The sequence below is a fragment of the Scyliorhinus torazame genome, chromosome 4 (genome assembly GCF_047496885.1).
Source record: "Scyliorhinus torazame isolate Kashiwa2021f chromosome 4, sScyTor2.1, whole genome shotgun sequence".
In the NCBI taxonomy this organism is placed as follows: domain Eukaryota; kingdom Metazoa; phylum Chordata; class Chondrichthyes; order Carcharhiniformes; family Scyliorhinidae; genus Scyliorhinus; species Scyliorhinus torazame.
The window spans coordinates 53,899,728-53,917,001 of NC_092710.1; the positions used below are offsets into that span (position 1 = coordinate 53,899,728).

Here is a 17,274-nt window from a genome sequence, read left to right on the forward strand (position 1 = left end):
TTTACATTCTCTGGCTGAAGACGATTTGGCCATGGAACGTTGCCATTTTATTCACGTTATTACATTGTGCTGTACAAAGTTATTTGTTTTAAAAGTGGTTCCATTCGAAAGATGAAACTGGAGCAGAAGTAGGTCAATCGGCCCCTCGGGACTGCCTAACATTCAAACAGATTATAGATAATGAGTTTGTGTTTCGATTTCTAAATTCCCACATCCTCTCAATAAACGTTGATGTCCTACATGAAATAAGTTATCGCTGACATAACAATATTCAGTCACCCCACTGCTTTCTGAGGTAAAGTCTCAAAGTCTCATAACCCATTGAGAGACAGAAACAAATCTCCTCATCTCTGTTGTATAAGGGTGCTCGCGATGTTAAAATCAGTGCACCCGAGTTCTCGGCTCTCCCACAAGAGGAAACGTCGGGAGGCATTCTCTGCTCCTGAGGCGAAGTGTTGATGCCGCCGTAAACGGAGACGCGTCTCACGACAGTGTCAACATGCCCTCATGGCAACATGGCGTCGGGCAACAGGAACCGCGAGGAACAAAAGAGGCCCCCCAGCCTGAGGCCGGCCCACCGTTCGATAGGCCCGGATCGCGGGCCAGGCCATACCGTAGGCCCCCCCTCCCAAGGTCAGAGCCTCCTTCCCCCCCCCCCCCCCCAGCAGGCCGCCCCCAAATGCATGCTCGGCGAGGTCCCGCCGGGTATGAGCACATATGGATGGCGCCAGCGCGACTGGGGTTTGTTGCACGGCTGCTCGGCCCATCCCGGCCGGAGAATTGCCAGGGGGTCTGCTAACAATGGGGCCGCTACGACCGCGCCAGCGCCAATGGCGCAGATTCTCCGCTCTCTGGAGAATCGGCGGACCGGCGACCGGTCATGCGATTCGCGCCGGTTCTGTTAATTCTCCGGCCCGGCCAGGGTTGAGAGAATCCCGCCCATGCTCTGCACGTACACTTTGGCAATACCAGTCTGGCTTTTATGCACTTCAATTAAGTCACCCCTCATTCTTCTAAACACTCGTGGAATCAAGTCCAGCCTGTTCAAACGATCCTCATAAACTAACCTGTTAATTCCAGCTATCAGTCGAGGTGGGAATTCTCCGACTGTTGGGATTCACTTTTCCCGCGGGCAGCGGATCCCCACCTGTGGTTTTCCTGGTGGGATGGCCATCAATGAGAATATCCATTGACAAGCGACATGAAAAATACCTACACACGATTTTATGCCAAATTAAATTTTCATTAGGGACCTGGAATTGCTGACAAAAGCAACAACGTACAAGGGTTGGAAAAGATTTCAATGATGACCAGACTTCCAAAGTTGAATTTAGCACCTTTTGTGCCACCTCACTGGAAGGACCTTGCAGGTAGACTCGGCTTACATTTATGACCAAGTCTGGGGGCCTCGAGTTGTTTGGCCTAGCTGCCTCCTGCCGGCACTGCTCCCTTGCCTGGTACCACCCAATTCGCCATCTGCTACCAGCAGAATAGGGCAGGCATCTGGTGTCAGGGTTAGAGGAAGAGGTAGCGGGTTTTAAATCTCAAAATGGCCCAACTACCAACAGTTGGCTCCAGTAAATTGAGGATTGGAAAGGACAACTTTAAACGCGAAGAGGAGTGCACTTTCCAGCACTTTACAAGGGACAGAGGTAGGAATTTGAGGGGCATACGATGTTACTGTGAGGGGTACTCGCCCCGAAACAGTTGACATAAAGTTGTTTCTCTCCATCCAGATCTGAAGTCTGATTAAGCAAAACTAAACGATGACCAGGGCAATATTGGAATTTACAATGTGAGAATGGAATCCCGCATCACCTACTTCTCGATCAATGATCTCTGTTGCACAGAACATTAGCGATCATTGTTCAATTATCCTGTCAGTTAGAATGACCTACGTGCAGGATTTGCTACTTCAGACACTGACCATCCTGATCGACATGTCACACGGCCTCTTCTCCTCTCCGAGACTACCCCGCAATTTCCAATTACCCAGTCCCACGTTAGGAATGCAAGGGACGAAGATTTAATAATGTTTTTATTAGTTAATAAATATACCGATCGACAAATAATAATGCATCTTCACATGGATATTTATAACATGTGCATGATTTTGATTTTCTGAGAACTCGTTTAATTTTACTTTTGGGAAAATGTGAAGAGTTGGGAATCGAGCCAGAAGAGGCAAAGGGAAGATGGTGTTTGCTGATACATTTCTAAAACCTTCATGTTCACTGTTGTCCATCCCGAATAGTTATTTTGTATTTCCTACTCTTCCTGGCCTTTTCTATACGATCAACCTGCTTTACCCTTTTGGACTTCAGCACTGTGTCATGAGAATGTCCCTTTAAGAAATGTGTGGCTGCTCATGTTACGGCAGTGAAGTCAGAGTGTGGATGAGCATGTTGTGGTTGCTTTTCAGGTGTGGTATTTTAGGTTTAGTGGGGTGTGTATTGTGAACAATGGCTCTTTCAGAGGCTCATAAGTTTTTGGGGGTGGAGACGGTCACATGCAGAACCTTACGGAGAGAGACGAAAATCAGACTGTTACATTTGGCAAACACATTGCAGTTAACATTACCTGACAAAATGCGAATAGGTGAGGTAATTATGGCGGTGGCTAAGCATTTAAAGTTGCCAGAGATACAGTCTGACTCATTAGAAATGGTAAAGATCCAGTTGCAGATTAAGCAACTTGAACATGAAAAATAATTAAAGCAGCTTGAATATGCAATGAGAGAAAACAAAAAGGAGAGAGAAGAAAGGAACAAAGAAAGAATAGTCCTAGCAAACCAAAAAGAAAAAGAAAGGAAGATACCGATCAGGGAAAAAGATAAAGAGAGAAAATTTGAACTTCAGAAAATGGCCACGAAACATGACAGTCAGTTAAAATTGGCAGACGTAAAGGGAAACGTACAGTTGGATGATAGTGATGAGGATAGTGAAAAAGAGCGTCATAGTCGAAGGCGTGGTGGGGATTTATTTAAATATGTCCAAGCATTGCAAAGGTTTGACGAGAAGGAAGTGGAAGCCTTTCTCATTTCATTTGAGAAGGTAGCTAAACAAATGGAATGGCCACAGGACATGTGGGTATTACTGATTCAAACAAAGCTGGTGGGTAGTGCTAGTGAAGTGTTTGCATCACTACCGGAGGAGATGAGGACGTATGAGGAGATGAATAAATCCATCTTAGGTGCATATGAACTGGTGCCTGAAGCCTACAGATAAAGATTTAGAAATTTAAGGAAATAATTTGGTCAAACATACATGGAGTTTGAAAGGCTCAAACAGAGTAATTTTGATAGGTCGATAAGGGCTTTGAAAATAGACCAAACGTATGAAGCTCTCAGAGAAATTATACTTTTGGAGGAGTTTAAAAATTAAAATCCTGATGTAGTGAGAACTCATGTGGAAGAGCAGAGGGTTAAAACTGCGAGTTTAGCAGCAGAAATGGCAGATGATTATGAATTAATTCATAAGTCAAAGCTTGGTTTCCAACATCAGTTTCAGCCTGTAAGGGATAGAAAGTGGGGCATCAGAAATACTCAAGTGGTAACGGTAAAGGTGATCTGATGGGAGATAATAAGGAGAGTGTACTTCAGATTTAAAAAGAAATCCAGGAGGGTGGAAAAGAAATGAAAAGTTTCAAATGTTGTCACTGTAATAAAATAGGCCATGTAAAGTCACAGTGTTGGTGGTTGAAGAAAAGCACTGGGAAGGCTGATGTGGTAAAACAGGATAAGTCAGTGGGGTTTGTTAAAGTGGTAAAGGAAAACCCCAAGTGAAGCGAAGGAGGTGCGAAAGATCGTACAGCCTGATCGAGAGGTGATTGATAAGAAGGTGCCAGATCTCTTTCAATAATTTACTTGTGTGGGTAAAGTTTACACATGTGTATCAGGAGGAGCAGGTAAAGAAGTCACAATTTTAAGAGATACGGGAGCAATCAATCTTTAATGGTAAGTGATGAGGAGTTATGTAGTTTGGGACGAATGTTGCCAGAAAAGGTGGTAATATGTGGAATTCGGGGTGAGAGGAGTAGTGTTCAATGATATAAGGTAAGGTTGGAAAGTCCAGTGAAGAGTGGTGAAGTGGTAGTAGGAATAATAGAGAAACTATCTTGTCCAGGAATACAGTTTATCTTGCGTAATGATATAGCTGGATCGCAAGTGGGAGTGATGCCTACTGTGGTTGAAAATCCAGTGGAGAATCGGACAACTGAAGTGTTGAAGGACGAATATCCTGGGATTTTTCCGGATTGTGTAGTAACAAGGTCGCAAAGTCACATGTTAAGACAAGAGGAGAAATCAAAGAGTGAAGATGAAGTTGAAGTGCAATTATCAGAAACGATTTTTGATCAGATGGTTGGAAAAGAACAAGAACAGGTGGAGGGTGAGGCGGATATTTTTAGTTCAGGAAAATTCGCAGAGTTACAACAAAAAGATAGAGAAATAAAACGGATGTTTGAGAAAGCATACATGGAAGAGGAATCTGCGTGTATACCAGAGTGTTATTACCGTAAAAGTGATGTCTTGATGAGAAAATGGAGACCTTTACATATGCAGGCGGATGAAAAGTGGACAGAAGTTCATCAAGTAGTATTGCCGGTAGGGTATAGAAAGGAGGTATTGCGAGTTGCACGTGAGGTACCAGTGGAAGGTCATTTCGGGATAAGGAAAACTCAAGCTAAAATCCAGAAACATTTTTATTTGCCTGGACTACATAAAGATGTAGTTAAATTTTGTCAATCATGTCACACATGTCAAGTGATAGGGAAACCTCAAGCAGTGATAAAACCAGCGCGCTTAATACCCGTTCCAGCCTTTGAGGAACATTTACAAGGGTCCTAATTGATTGCGTAGCACCGCTTCCTAAAACAAAAAGTGGGAATAAATATCTTTTGGCTGTAATGGATGTGTCTACTACGTTTCCAGAGGCCATTCCAGTACTTAATATTACAGCTAAAAAGATTGTGGAGGAATTACTTTAATTCTTTACTCGATATGGACTACCCACAGAAATACAATCGGATCAAGGATCAAATTGTACCTCCAGGTTATTCAAAAAAGTTATGGATAGCTTTGGAATAAAACAATTGAAATCAACTGCGTACCATCCAGAATCGCAGGGAGCGTTAGAAAGGTGGCATCAGACATTAAAGACAATGTTGAGGGCTTATTGTCAAGATTATCCAGAGGATTGGGATAAAGGAATTCCATTCGTACTGTTTGTAATTAGGGATGCAGCTAATGAGTCAATCAAATTCAGTCCCTTTGAACAAATTTTTGGCCGTAAGGTAAGAGGACCATCTAAATTGATTAAGTTAAAATTGGTGAGTGAGAAATCGGAAATTACATTATTGGATTATGTGTCAAATTTTAGGGAACAATTAAATAGAGCAGGTGAATTGGCTAGACAACATTTAAAAGTCGCACAAAATGCGATGAAACGGATCGCGGACAAAAAAACAAAGTTTGTAGTTTTGCCAGTGGAGATAGAGTTTTAGTGTTGTTAGCAGTGGTAGGTGAACCTTTAAAAGCAAGGTTTTGTGGACCTTATCAGATTGAAAGGAAATTAAGTGAGGTGAATTATGTGGTTAAAAACACCAGACAGAAGGAAGAATCATCGAATGTGTCTTGTTATGCTTAAAAGGTACTTTGAAAAGGAAGGAGAGAAAAAGGAGGAGGTTTTAAGGATTCTAACTCCAAGTGACGAACCAAATCCAGATAACTGTGAATTTGGCATCCCTCAAATTAAATTGGAAAATGAGGATGTTCTTAAAAATTGGGATAAATTGTTGAGTTACCTTCCAGAGGAAAAACGAACTGGCCTGAAAGAGTTATTGAGATCACATGGGCAAGTTTGTGGAGATAAATTGGGAAGTACTAAAATGACTAGACATGATGTAGATGTGGGAAATGCTGTTCAAATCAAACAACATCCATATAGACTTAATCCTTTAAAATTGGCACAGGTTAACAAAGAGGTTGAGAGTATGCTAAAAAATGGCATAATTGAGGTGGGTTGCAGACAATGGAGCTCACCCATACTGATGGTACCTAAACCAGACGGTACCCAACGGTTGTGGACTCTGGAAAGGTTAATGCAGTTACAAGAATGGACTCTTATCCTATCCCACGTTTGGGGCATTGCATGGTTAGGGGCTGGTTTAGCACACTGGACTAAATCGCTGGCTTTTAAAGCAAAGCACGGCAGGCCAGCAGCATGGTTCAATTCCCGTACCAGTCTCCCCGAGGCGCCGGAATGTGGCGACAAGGGGCTTTTCACAGTAACTCCATTTGAAGCTTTGAAGACAATCAGCGTTTTCATTTCATTTTTCATTGATAAAGTGGGACAGGCCACTTTTATTTCCAAATTGGACTTACTTAAAGGTTACTGGCACGTACCTTTTTCCGAAAGGGCGAAGCAGATTTTAGCTTTTGTGACTCCAGATGGTATATACCAATTCAAAGTTATGCCATTTGGCATGAAAAACGCCCCAGCCACATTTCAACGGTTAACTAACAAAGTTGTTTCAGGATTACCTAATTGTGCGGTATACATCGACAATCGGATCATTTTCAGCACGGCATGGAAAGAACAGTTAAACATCTGATGGAGTAATTCAGGAGGCGGGTTTGGTGATAAACCTAGCCAAAAGTCAATTTGGAAAGGCCTAAGTCACTTTCCTTGGCCATACAATTGGACAGGGTCGAATGGTCCCACGGTTTGTGAAAACAAAAGTTATTGGGGAGTTTGCGATACCCTCGACACAACGGGAAATGATGCGATTTCTTGGTATGAGTGGATTTTACCGGAAATTTGTACCCAACTTTAGCAGTGTGGTCGCTCCACTGACGGACTTGCTCAATAAGCGTAACAAATTCCAGTGGACAGCGGAGTGTCTACAGACATTTGACGGCCTGAAGGCTATGTTAACCACTGCTCCTGTATTAGCCATCCCAATTATACAAAACCATTCAAAGTGGCGGTTGATGCGAGTAATGTGGGTGTAGGTGCGGTGCTTCTACAAGACGACGACGAAAGGCTAGAGTGGCCTATTGGTTATTTTTCAAAGAAATTGAATTCTCACCAGAAAAAGTATTCCACGATTGAGAAGGAGACTTTGAGTTTGGTGCTGGCTTTGCAACATTTTCACATTTATTGACCAGCAATCCGTCTGACACCGTTATATATACTGATCGTAATCCGTTGACGTTATTGGAGTGATTCTGGAATAACATTGCAAGGCTGTTTCGCTGGAGTTTACAGTTACAGCCATTTCATTTTTAAAATAGTACATGTGGCAGGACGCGAAAATGTGATAGCCGATGCTTTGTCACGTATGTGATGAACGGAAGCAATTTCAGTTGGAGGAAGAAGAATGAAAAACAAATGGACTATATTATTATATCTGTTTGCGTGTGCTGTTTTTTGAAACAAAAAAGTGTATTTACTGTGTGCATTTCTTAAAGGATGGTGAAAAGTTGAAAAATGAAACCATCTTGAAGTTGATGGTTTACTTTTTTTTTTCTTGGGGGGAGCTGTCACGAGAATGTCGCTTTACGAAATGTTTGGCTGCTCATGTTACTGCAGTGAAGTCAGAGTCTGGGTGGAGCTGAGCTCTGGTTCTGCTTTTTAGTTTCACTTTGAGAAAAGCTTGGGTGTGTCTCTGTCCTTTTGGTTTCGTTTTGCAGGGTGTTGCAGCTGAAGTCAGTCAAAGCAGCTGTATTATTGGGCTCTCTGCCATGAAGGACTATCTCTTAATCATTTGTTGAATTCAGAAGAATTATAAATGTTTCCAGTAGTGACTGTAAACTCTGATGTGCTTATGTTTAAAGGTTTGTTAAGTCTTTTGGGTGGAAAAGGACAGCATACGGCTTACTTAGTGTTGCATTCTTTGGGGGATGTATTTGATTTACTGGTTGCTAAGATATTCACTGTTTGTTTTAAAAAGGTTAACTTGAATTCAAAGAATAAACATTGTTTTGTTTTTTAAAATACTTTTCCATTTCTGCTGTACCACACCTCTATAGGGGCCATGTGCTCCCCATACCACAACCTATTAAAAGTTATGGGTCAGGTGAACTCCATGATACACTTTGGGGTTCTATAAACTCTGCCCCATAACAACTGCAACTGATTAAGTCTCAGATGTGTTGTTTATTAATTAATTTAATGATTGATGTAACTGGATATTTCACCATGTTCGTTAACTGCTCTCTGAACTTAGACTGAGTCAGGACATAAATCAGGGTGTTTGTGCAGCAACTTAAGTTCCGCAGCATATATGCAATATTTCGAAAGATGTAAGATGAATCAGCATCTAAGAGGTCATTTACATCAAAGAAATACAAAACATAAACAAACCACAGGAGAATGAAGCTGCCGGATATGGTGAAGAGTAAAATCATCGACTTCCTTCTGCTCTCCATCTCCGGGTCACTGTGATTATCCCCCATGCTCTGACCTCTCAGTTGCTCACGGACCCGACTGGTCACCAAAATGTGTCTGACTGTCAGTACGTTCAGCAGCAAAATTAAAGCGAATGGTATCAGTGGCGTTAAAACCTTTTCAAAGATTCTAAATCCAATCCAAACAGGGTCAGTAAAATAGCTCAGCTTATTTGAACAGATAAATGGTACATTATCGATAATCCATCTCGGTTTAAATCGAAAGTAGATGGGAATGTTTTTCACAGTGAACAGAATGCCGATAATTGCTAGGACCACAGCTGCAGTTCTCTTGGTGCAATATTTCGATTTCAGTTTCTGACAACAAATGGCGACAAATCGATCAAAAGTGAAAGCCACAGTGAACCAGACAGAACAGTCTGTAGCTATACGGAGCAGGACGTAGCGAACACTACACACAGTGGTGATTTTTAGGAAATTCAATGGGAAATAATAATCATTGATTCGGTTCAGTATGACCTCAGTGATAATGACCAGAAGATCCGCTGTTGCCATAGCCACCAAGTAGCGTGTGGTGCAGGTGGAGAGGCTGCACTTTCCACGGGAAAGAATCAAAATTGACACCAAATTCACTGTAAGAAATCAAAAGGAAAATAGACTTGAAATTGCTAACAAATATTGCCTGTTCCTGGGACCAGACAGCAAGCATTTTACCATCAAAAATGGGTGGCAAAGAATCAGGAAAGGCATCAACGAATCTGAACCATGACCGCAGGTTGGAATGGGGGAAGCAGCAGATTTCGCTCATTTGAAAGGTCGCAATGTAAAATATGTTTCTAAAGGAACCAGCAGACTAGGCCATTGGAGACTTATACCTTCTCTCTTCCCACGCCTCTGGTAGATACTTATTTTGGATTTGGATCAGGACGAGACCCTCATCGATGACCATAACTATTCAATGAGATAGACAATCCGCCAAAATCTCTGAACAATTCCTGTATTTGTGCAGCCAGGGCTGTAGATGTATGAATCAGTTCAATTTAGAAGGAAGTTAATGGGCTTCTGCAAATGCGACCTAAAAGGCCATTCTGATTGGAAGACCACTCAAACAAGAGAGGTTATCTTAACCTACATATTGCAATTATTTTAGACCACTTAACATACTTTGTACAGTCCTTGTCTTCACATCACAAAACATTTCGACTCATGGAGCAGGTGTACATATGCTGTTGACAAATAATGTAATACCTGATGGTTTAGAATGATGGGGTAATACCTCACCTCTCTCCTGTGGATAGGAGAATGCTGAAGCATGGTACAATTGAGGCCATTAAAATTCTAAAGGGGCTTAAGGGTTGAAAGATGGAGAAGGTTATTGCCTCACATGTGAGGTTGTGCATTTTTCAATATCATCAATGCAATGCCGGCAGCAATAAATGAATGAAAATATTGCAAGAAGCACAATTTACCTCAGTAGTGCTGCCAATATGTAATTTATGCCACATGCAGTAGGTGATATGAACAACATTTGGAGTGAAGAGAGGTAAGCACTTGAGTGAGCCAGGAATGGACTGTTGTACCCTCAGGGATAAATAAGCTGGAAAGCTAATTGGCCCAGGTTTCTTCAATACACAGCCAAAATTATTAGTTTATACTAAAATGAGTATTTGTGAAAAAAAAGCAAAGTTTGTTATTATACATTATGAAAGTATAATAACTGTTATTTCTAAATACCCTGACTCTAACGTAGACACACGCACAAAAATAAAGCAACATAAAATTACACCAACAGGTTACAAATCTTTGTTCCAAGGAAAATCAAATAGATGATGGCACCCTTAAAATGGTTTCTAGTTGCTTTCTCAACACTGCAGAATAAAAATCCATGACTCTTCGCATTGCTTTTCAGGCAGACAGGAGGACAACTTGCAGACACTCAGTGGCAGAACATAAAGCAACTTATCCGCCACGATTGAGTGGTGGGGCAGATTCGATGGGCCGACTGGCCTAATTCTGCTTCTATGTCTTTTGTCTTATGGTCAAACTTATTGCAGCTTCTAGTCACATCCCAATATGGACAGGCTCTGAAATGCAAAGAGCTGTGACTTTTTGCAGACAGTTGACCCTTCTCTTTTCTTCCAGATGTTATGGTCCTGGAACAGATCCCAACCATCGTTAGGATTTCGGATAAAAACGCCAAATTTCAACACAGAATGAACCTTATTAACATCTGTGAAAATAACTTAATAATTATCAGTTAAACAATTCATTCTTTTAAAATTTAGAGTACTCAATTCATTTTTTCCAATTAAGGGGCAGTTTAGCATGGCCAATCCACATACCCTGCACATCTTTGGCTTGTGGGGCGAAACTCACGGAAACACGGGGAGAATGTGCAAACTTCACACGGACAGTGACCCAGGGCCGGGATGGAACCTGGAACCTCGGCGCCGTGAGGCAGCGGTGTTAAACATTGCATCGCCGTGTTGCCCTCGTTGAACAAATCCTATACACAGGGAAAACTTAAACTCATGCCATCCGCCTGCACTATAGATATTCAATGAAAGTAATCCAATAAATGTCGAATGCCACTGATAAATAAAGTTAATGGAATTGGTTTACTTGCATATCTGTGCAGATCTTTAGAGAGAAAGATCGTTTCAGGAATAACATTAAAATCATTCTGTCTTGTCAGACACATCTGAATGGAAAGACGTTAGGCACAGTTGATGTCAAAAGCGATTTGGAGGTTCGGGGTCACAATCATTAATGTGCCACCAACAAGGGCAGGAAATACTCAAAAAGGTTAATGTAATGCTAAGCTTTTTTCAAGAGGATAGTTGTACAAAGACACAGATGTTTTGCTGCAGCTATACAAAACTCTAGTTAGACACCAGTTGAAGTATTGTGATCAGTTCTGGCCACCACACCTTAGGAAGGATATTTTGGCCTTGGAGAGAGCGCAACTTGGGTTTACAGAAAATATTCCTGGACTACAGGGCTTAATTATGAAGAGAGATTACATAGATTATGCATGTTTTCGCTCGAATTATAAGGTGAACGGGTGATCTGTTCGAAGTATTCACGATAATAACAGGGAAAGTCAGGGTAGACTAAGATACATTGTTTCGACTGGTTGGAGATTCTAAAGCTCGGGGACATAGTCTAGAACGTAGGGCGAGACCATTCAGCAGATATATTCGGAAACACTTCTTCACTCAAAGGGTGGTAGGGGTTTGGAACTCTCTCCCATAACCAGCAGTTGAAGCTAGAACAATTGTTAATGTTAGGTCTGGGATATTTAGATTTTTGTTAAGCAAATATACTAAGGGATATGGACTGAAAGAGTTAGGCTCCAGATCAGCAATTACCTCATTAAATGGTGAGACAGGCTCGAGGGGCTGAATGACCTACTCCTGTTCCTATGCTCCTACATTCTGCCCAACCGGACAGCATTTGGGAGAAGTGCTGTTCAACTTAAATATATCCAGCAGACAGCAAAACTACGTGCAGACCTGGCTCCCATTAATTGCATCACTGGCATGCCACTATGTTGCATGAACTGCTTAGCTACAGCTAAACAGCACTCCCCCATTAATTATCCACATTCCAGGGTATCTCTAGCAATAAAAACGGAATTCTATTAGCCCCTTCATCTGTAACAAAATAAATGTTTGGAATCAATCATGACTCCACCTTTTATGACTCCTAATTACAGCTTTAGCAGACATACGTCTGGATATATTAACATTGATTATTTAAGAATATTACTGCAACAAACACATACCTTATCCAAGCTTTTAAAACGTTTCTGCCAAAATCATAATATAAAATACAATTTATACAATCTTCACACCTCTACCTTAAAGAAGAACAGCAATATGAAATGATGGCTTCATTTTTCAACCCAAACTTGCAACAGCCAGCGAAACAAATCCAACTAGCCTTTGTTCAAATGACTGAATTCAAATGATCACCAGTGCTCTATATGAATTAACAACCCACTTTCCAACAATTTCACGCAAGCTCTGCCTCTTTCCCCAAACAAATATTCATCTGCAATTTTCTCAACTTACAGTGAACTGTTTCGAAACGTCATTTAAACCTGGTAGTATTCGGAAACTGGACCAGACTCCAACTTTTGTTTCCATGAGCCGGATGAGAACCCAAAGCAATATTTCCACAGGAAAGCATACTTCATCCCAGCAGTGATCATTCCGAACAATATGTAACTTCTATGTTAAAACACATTTGCATTTCAAAACAGAATGAACTACATTAACATCAAATAAATAGCTTCATAATTAAGAGTTCAACAGTGCTGAATTAAAAACAAAAACTTTGACTTACTGCCTGTACCTGCGCCACTCAGTCCAATGAAGCTATAGAGTAGCACTTGTAAATAAAGTTAATAAAACAGTTTGCTTACTTATCTTTTTTGGAGAGGGAGGCCCTTTCTAGAGCATTTCCAGTACAGGGCGGCCTTGACAGATTCTTCTGCCCAGCCTGGCAGAATTTGCAAAACTGCTGTTCAGGCTAAAATCTAATATCAGGCTGCAAAACTAAAGACATACTTGGGTCCATCATTAATTACATCATCTTTATCCTACTATGATATCCCATCAACCGTTTAGCCTGCACAAAATGCAATCCTTCATACATTATCTATTCTACAGGGTATCTGCAGAAATAATAACAATGTTCCATTCGCCCTCTATATGTAAACACATAAATGGTTGGAAACTATGGTTACGCCGATTACCTTAATAAAAGATTTAACAGACACACAGTCTGGATCCTGTAACCTGCGTTCTTTAATAATATGACTGCAACAAATATATATCTTAACCAGCCTTTAGATAACATTGCTGCAACTGTTACAAAATGCAATATATACCAGTTTTGTTCATCGCCACATTTCCACCTAAACAAAATGAACCATCAAAATTAAAAGATGGCTTCAGTTTTCAAAGCCTTTAAACTTTAAACACTATTTATTACTACATAGTAAAATTGCTCTGTATGATACATATTTATGCATGCAAATTTAATCATCAGGATAGAACATTTCAGTCCTTGTTTCCCAACTTTGATGTTCCCCTCTCCTTTCATCTCGAATGGTGATAAAGCTTTCGCAATCAGATTCTCTCTTCCTTTCACATGTATAATTTTCAAGTTAGATTGTTGTAGCAATAAATTCCATCTAAACAGTCTTTCATTTCAATATTTAAACTTCTCTAACCTCAATGGATTACGGTCTGTGTAAAAGAAACATTCTATGACAAATAATTGTCAAAATGCAACAACGCCAATACCAAACACAATGCCTCCTTCTCGATGGACAAATACTTCCTTTCATGGGTCTCTAGCTTTCGGGAGAAATAACCAACTGGTCTTTCTATAGCTATTTTGTCTTCTTATAACACTACAGCAACAACGCCCACATCTCTCGCATCAATGGCCACCTGAAATTGCCTATCATAATTTGGTGTCTCCTAACCTGATGCAGTGGTTAGATTTTAGATTTCCAAATGGATCCTCACAATCTGACGTCCATAGAAATTTCCTGTTCTTTCTTAATAGTTCAGTCGGCTATAACGTTCTTCCTGTTGATTCCTTATTTCCCATTTATTTTACTTTTGCATTGTCATTTTTCATCCATGGTATGTAATGTACGTATGCGTTTAAGCTGAGCACAGGAAGTGAGGAACTCAAAAGTTGCAAAGTTGTGCACTCTTCTGACTTTTAAACATAAGACAATTGACTTTTTGCACACGAGAGCTCGGAGGGAGTTGATTCGATTCATTGGCTTGCAGCCAATGAATCGTCAAAAGGCTGCATTCTGCCCAGCGCCGGTCAGTGATTGGGTCCAACGTGAGTGAGGTCGTTTTCAGAGAACCAAGAAAAGGGCTGGAATTCAACTATCTGAAAGAAAGAGTCTTATCTTTTAATTGTCATCATTACACTACACCCGTATTTTACCTCTGTGTTTGTTTGTCTGCCTTGTGGGGATGAGTAAAATGGGAGGGGGTGGGGTTAGGAGTTATATAACCTGTTGTATCTGCTGCAAACTGAATTATAGTTATTGCGAAAATGAAATTTAATATTGTTTAAATTTACAAACCTGCTGACTGTAATTATTTGTGAGTCAAAGATCAGAGACGTCGGGCTTCTTCTAAGACTTAATTGTTAATTTCAAATATGTTACGATTCGGTGACACGTGGGACAGTAATTGACCGCATACTCGCACAGGTTGTTGCAACATAATTTCGGGGCTTGCCCGAGATCTTTGTAATGGTACACAGCAACATTTAAATTAGGAAGATACACCAGATTTGTTGTATTATAACACAATGGCTCTGGAGGCTGCTAAGAGTTTTCTTCAGGTGGATGACAGGCTTCGCTTTATTTAAAAGCTCTTTGAAAAGCAAACGAATGGAACTACCTAGATTGTGGCTTGGGTTTTTGTAAATTGACTTTGAGTCAGGTTTACCATGAAGCCGTCCTCTTGTAGGAGATTGGACAATTCCTTGAGGTGTTCCAGATGTTTCTTTCACGTTTGACGGAACACTACTCGATCATCTGTGTGTACTGCACAATTGTGTTATCCAGCAATGGCCTTGTTGTTTTGTCGTTGGAATGTTGCTGGTGCATTCTTCATTCCAAACTACAAAAACATTACACTGGTACAGTGATACAAAAGCCGAAACATCCTTCACCCTTTCTGAAAAAGGTACATGCCAGTATCCGTTTAGTGAATCAACTTTGGTGATGGACTTTGCTTGTCCCACCTCTTCAATACAATTTTCAAAGTGAGGACTAGGATACGTTCAGCCTTCATAGGTGTATTGACGTTCCTGTAGCCCATGCCCAATCATTTTGTTCCATTTGGTTTTGGTACCATCACAATAGATGATTTCCAATCGCTGTTCCTCACTTCAATTATATCATTATAAAGCACGTGCTTAATTTCCTTTTGTATCTGCCCTAACTTTAGTGGACACAGTCAATATGGATGTTGCTTAATTTGAAGAGAACTTCCTCCCCCGATATTATGTATCATTAACTTTGTACTTCCGAGTTTATTCCAACATATAGCTCTATGTGATTCCAACAACTTCTTCAGGTCACTTTGATTTTCCTCCAGAAGTTAAATAATAACTTAGCCAAATTTCTTGTTCCGTCCTCATTGTCCAATGTAATTTGAGAAAATATCACATTCAAAATCACCTGGATGCCTTCTCTCTGAGATACAACTGCTTAAACACCCTCCTTCTGCTTTCCTTCCCTATGAAAGTATATTTTGACATGTCACCCTCTGTGGGTTTCTCTTATATTAGTCATTCTTATCAAATGATACACCTTACTACCTTTCCTTGCGCTATGATAAGACACATTGATTATAGCTTTTAAGAGTTCAGCTATCATTGGTAATAATGCTGAATTATTTCTCTTCATTAACAAAATTACATTTGGAAAAACAGCTATTCTACTTAACTCCTGACAGACTGCAAAACTACAGACAGACCTGACTCCTCCTATTAACTACATGTTGTGTAACACACTAATTTCCACAACCTGCCTAGCTAAGACGAGGCACCAGCCCCCAAAATATTATTGTATTTTCCAGGAACAGCAGCAGCCACTGTCCTTGATTTAAACAATTAAAGGACATTATCTGGAAAATAACTCTTTAAAAATAAATTTAGAGCGCCCAATTCATTTTTTCCAATTAATGGGCAGTTTAGCATGGCCAATCCACCTAGCTTGCACATCTTTGGGTTGTGGGTGTGAAACCCACGCAAACACGGGGATAATGTGCAAACTCCAAATCGATAGTGATCTATAAAATAACTTAAATTGTTCGAGAATGTCCTAACTTCTTGGCGATGAAAACTTTTCTGTCAATAAAGCGGCCAGGAATCATGTGATCATAGGATTAAAAGTGAAGAAGGAGGCCATTCAACCCACAGAACCTGCACTGGCCATTGCAAAGAGCATCCTACGTGAGCACACACATCCACCTATCACGTAACCCAGCAACCCCATCAACCATTTTGGAATTAAGGGCAATTTATCATGGCCAATGCAGCTAACCTGCACACCTTTTGACTGCGGGAGGAAACCGGAGCACCCAGAGCAAACCCATGCAGACACCGGGTTAAAGTGCAGACTCCGCACAGACAGTGATCCAAGGCAGGAGTCAGGAGCTGTGGAGCAACAGTGCTACTGTGCAGAATTACAAAAAAAAACGCATGTTCAGAATTTCAGAACCTCATTTGTTGTAGACTCTTACCTGGAACACCAATTATAGCAAGTATCAAGTAGTATATTTTCCTGACCCACTGAATCGGCAGAAGCATTTTCTGTGTGAAGTAAATCTCTTCCTGCGTGCAGCAGACAATATCTTCTAATAAAACTGCATTCATTTTATACTCTCCAAGAGCCCAGAGGGAAACTGAGGTTGGAAAATGGTTCAAATTGTTTTTTTTGTATTATTTGCACAAACAGATTACGACAGCTGAATTCATTCCCTGTTGACTGAATATGAAAACTGTGATTTCATTGTATTCCCAACTACTTCCTTCCCCTGAGACTGGAAAGTCTCATCATGTTCACTAACAAAACAGACTTGGAAGCAGTATTAAACATCTTTACAATCATTGATGCAAATATTATGAGCCGTATGTTCAGAATCCGTATCATTTCAGTAAATGACCTTCCTTTTAGCGAATTTGTGGTAATCCTAATGTCAGTGGGCATTCTTAAGGTTCTTTCTTTACACTCTGGCATGTGGTTTCTATCGTCACCTGTAGAAATTCAGTTGGATAATTCATTGAATTCAAAACAGAACGTGAAATGG

At 40.6% G+C, this 17,274-nt stretch overlaps 1 protein-coding gene across 1 annotated transcript; it reads right to left on the reverse strand.

The window, feature by feature from the left end:
• Positions 1 to 8,146: 8,146 nt before the first annotated feature.
• LOC140411351 (probable G-protein coupled receptor 139) lies at positions 8,147 to 16,840 on the reverse strand. Its single transcript, XM_072500472.1, has 3 exons — positions 16,708 to 16,840; positions 10,476 to 10,640; positions 8,147 to 9,042 (listed from the first exon to the last, which is right to left on the reverse strand). Exons 1-3 carry the CDS (start codon positions 16,838 to 16,840, stop codon positions 8,147 to 8,149), a joined length of 1,194 nt encoding a protein of 397 aa, XP_072356573.1.
• Positions 16,841 to 17,274: the final 434 nt, after the last annotated feature.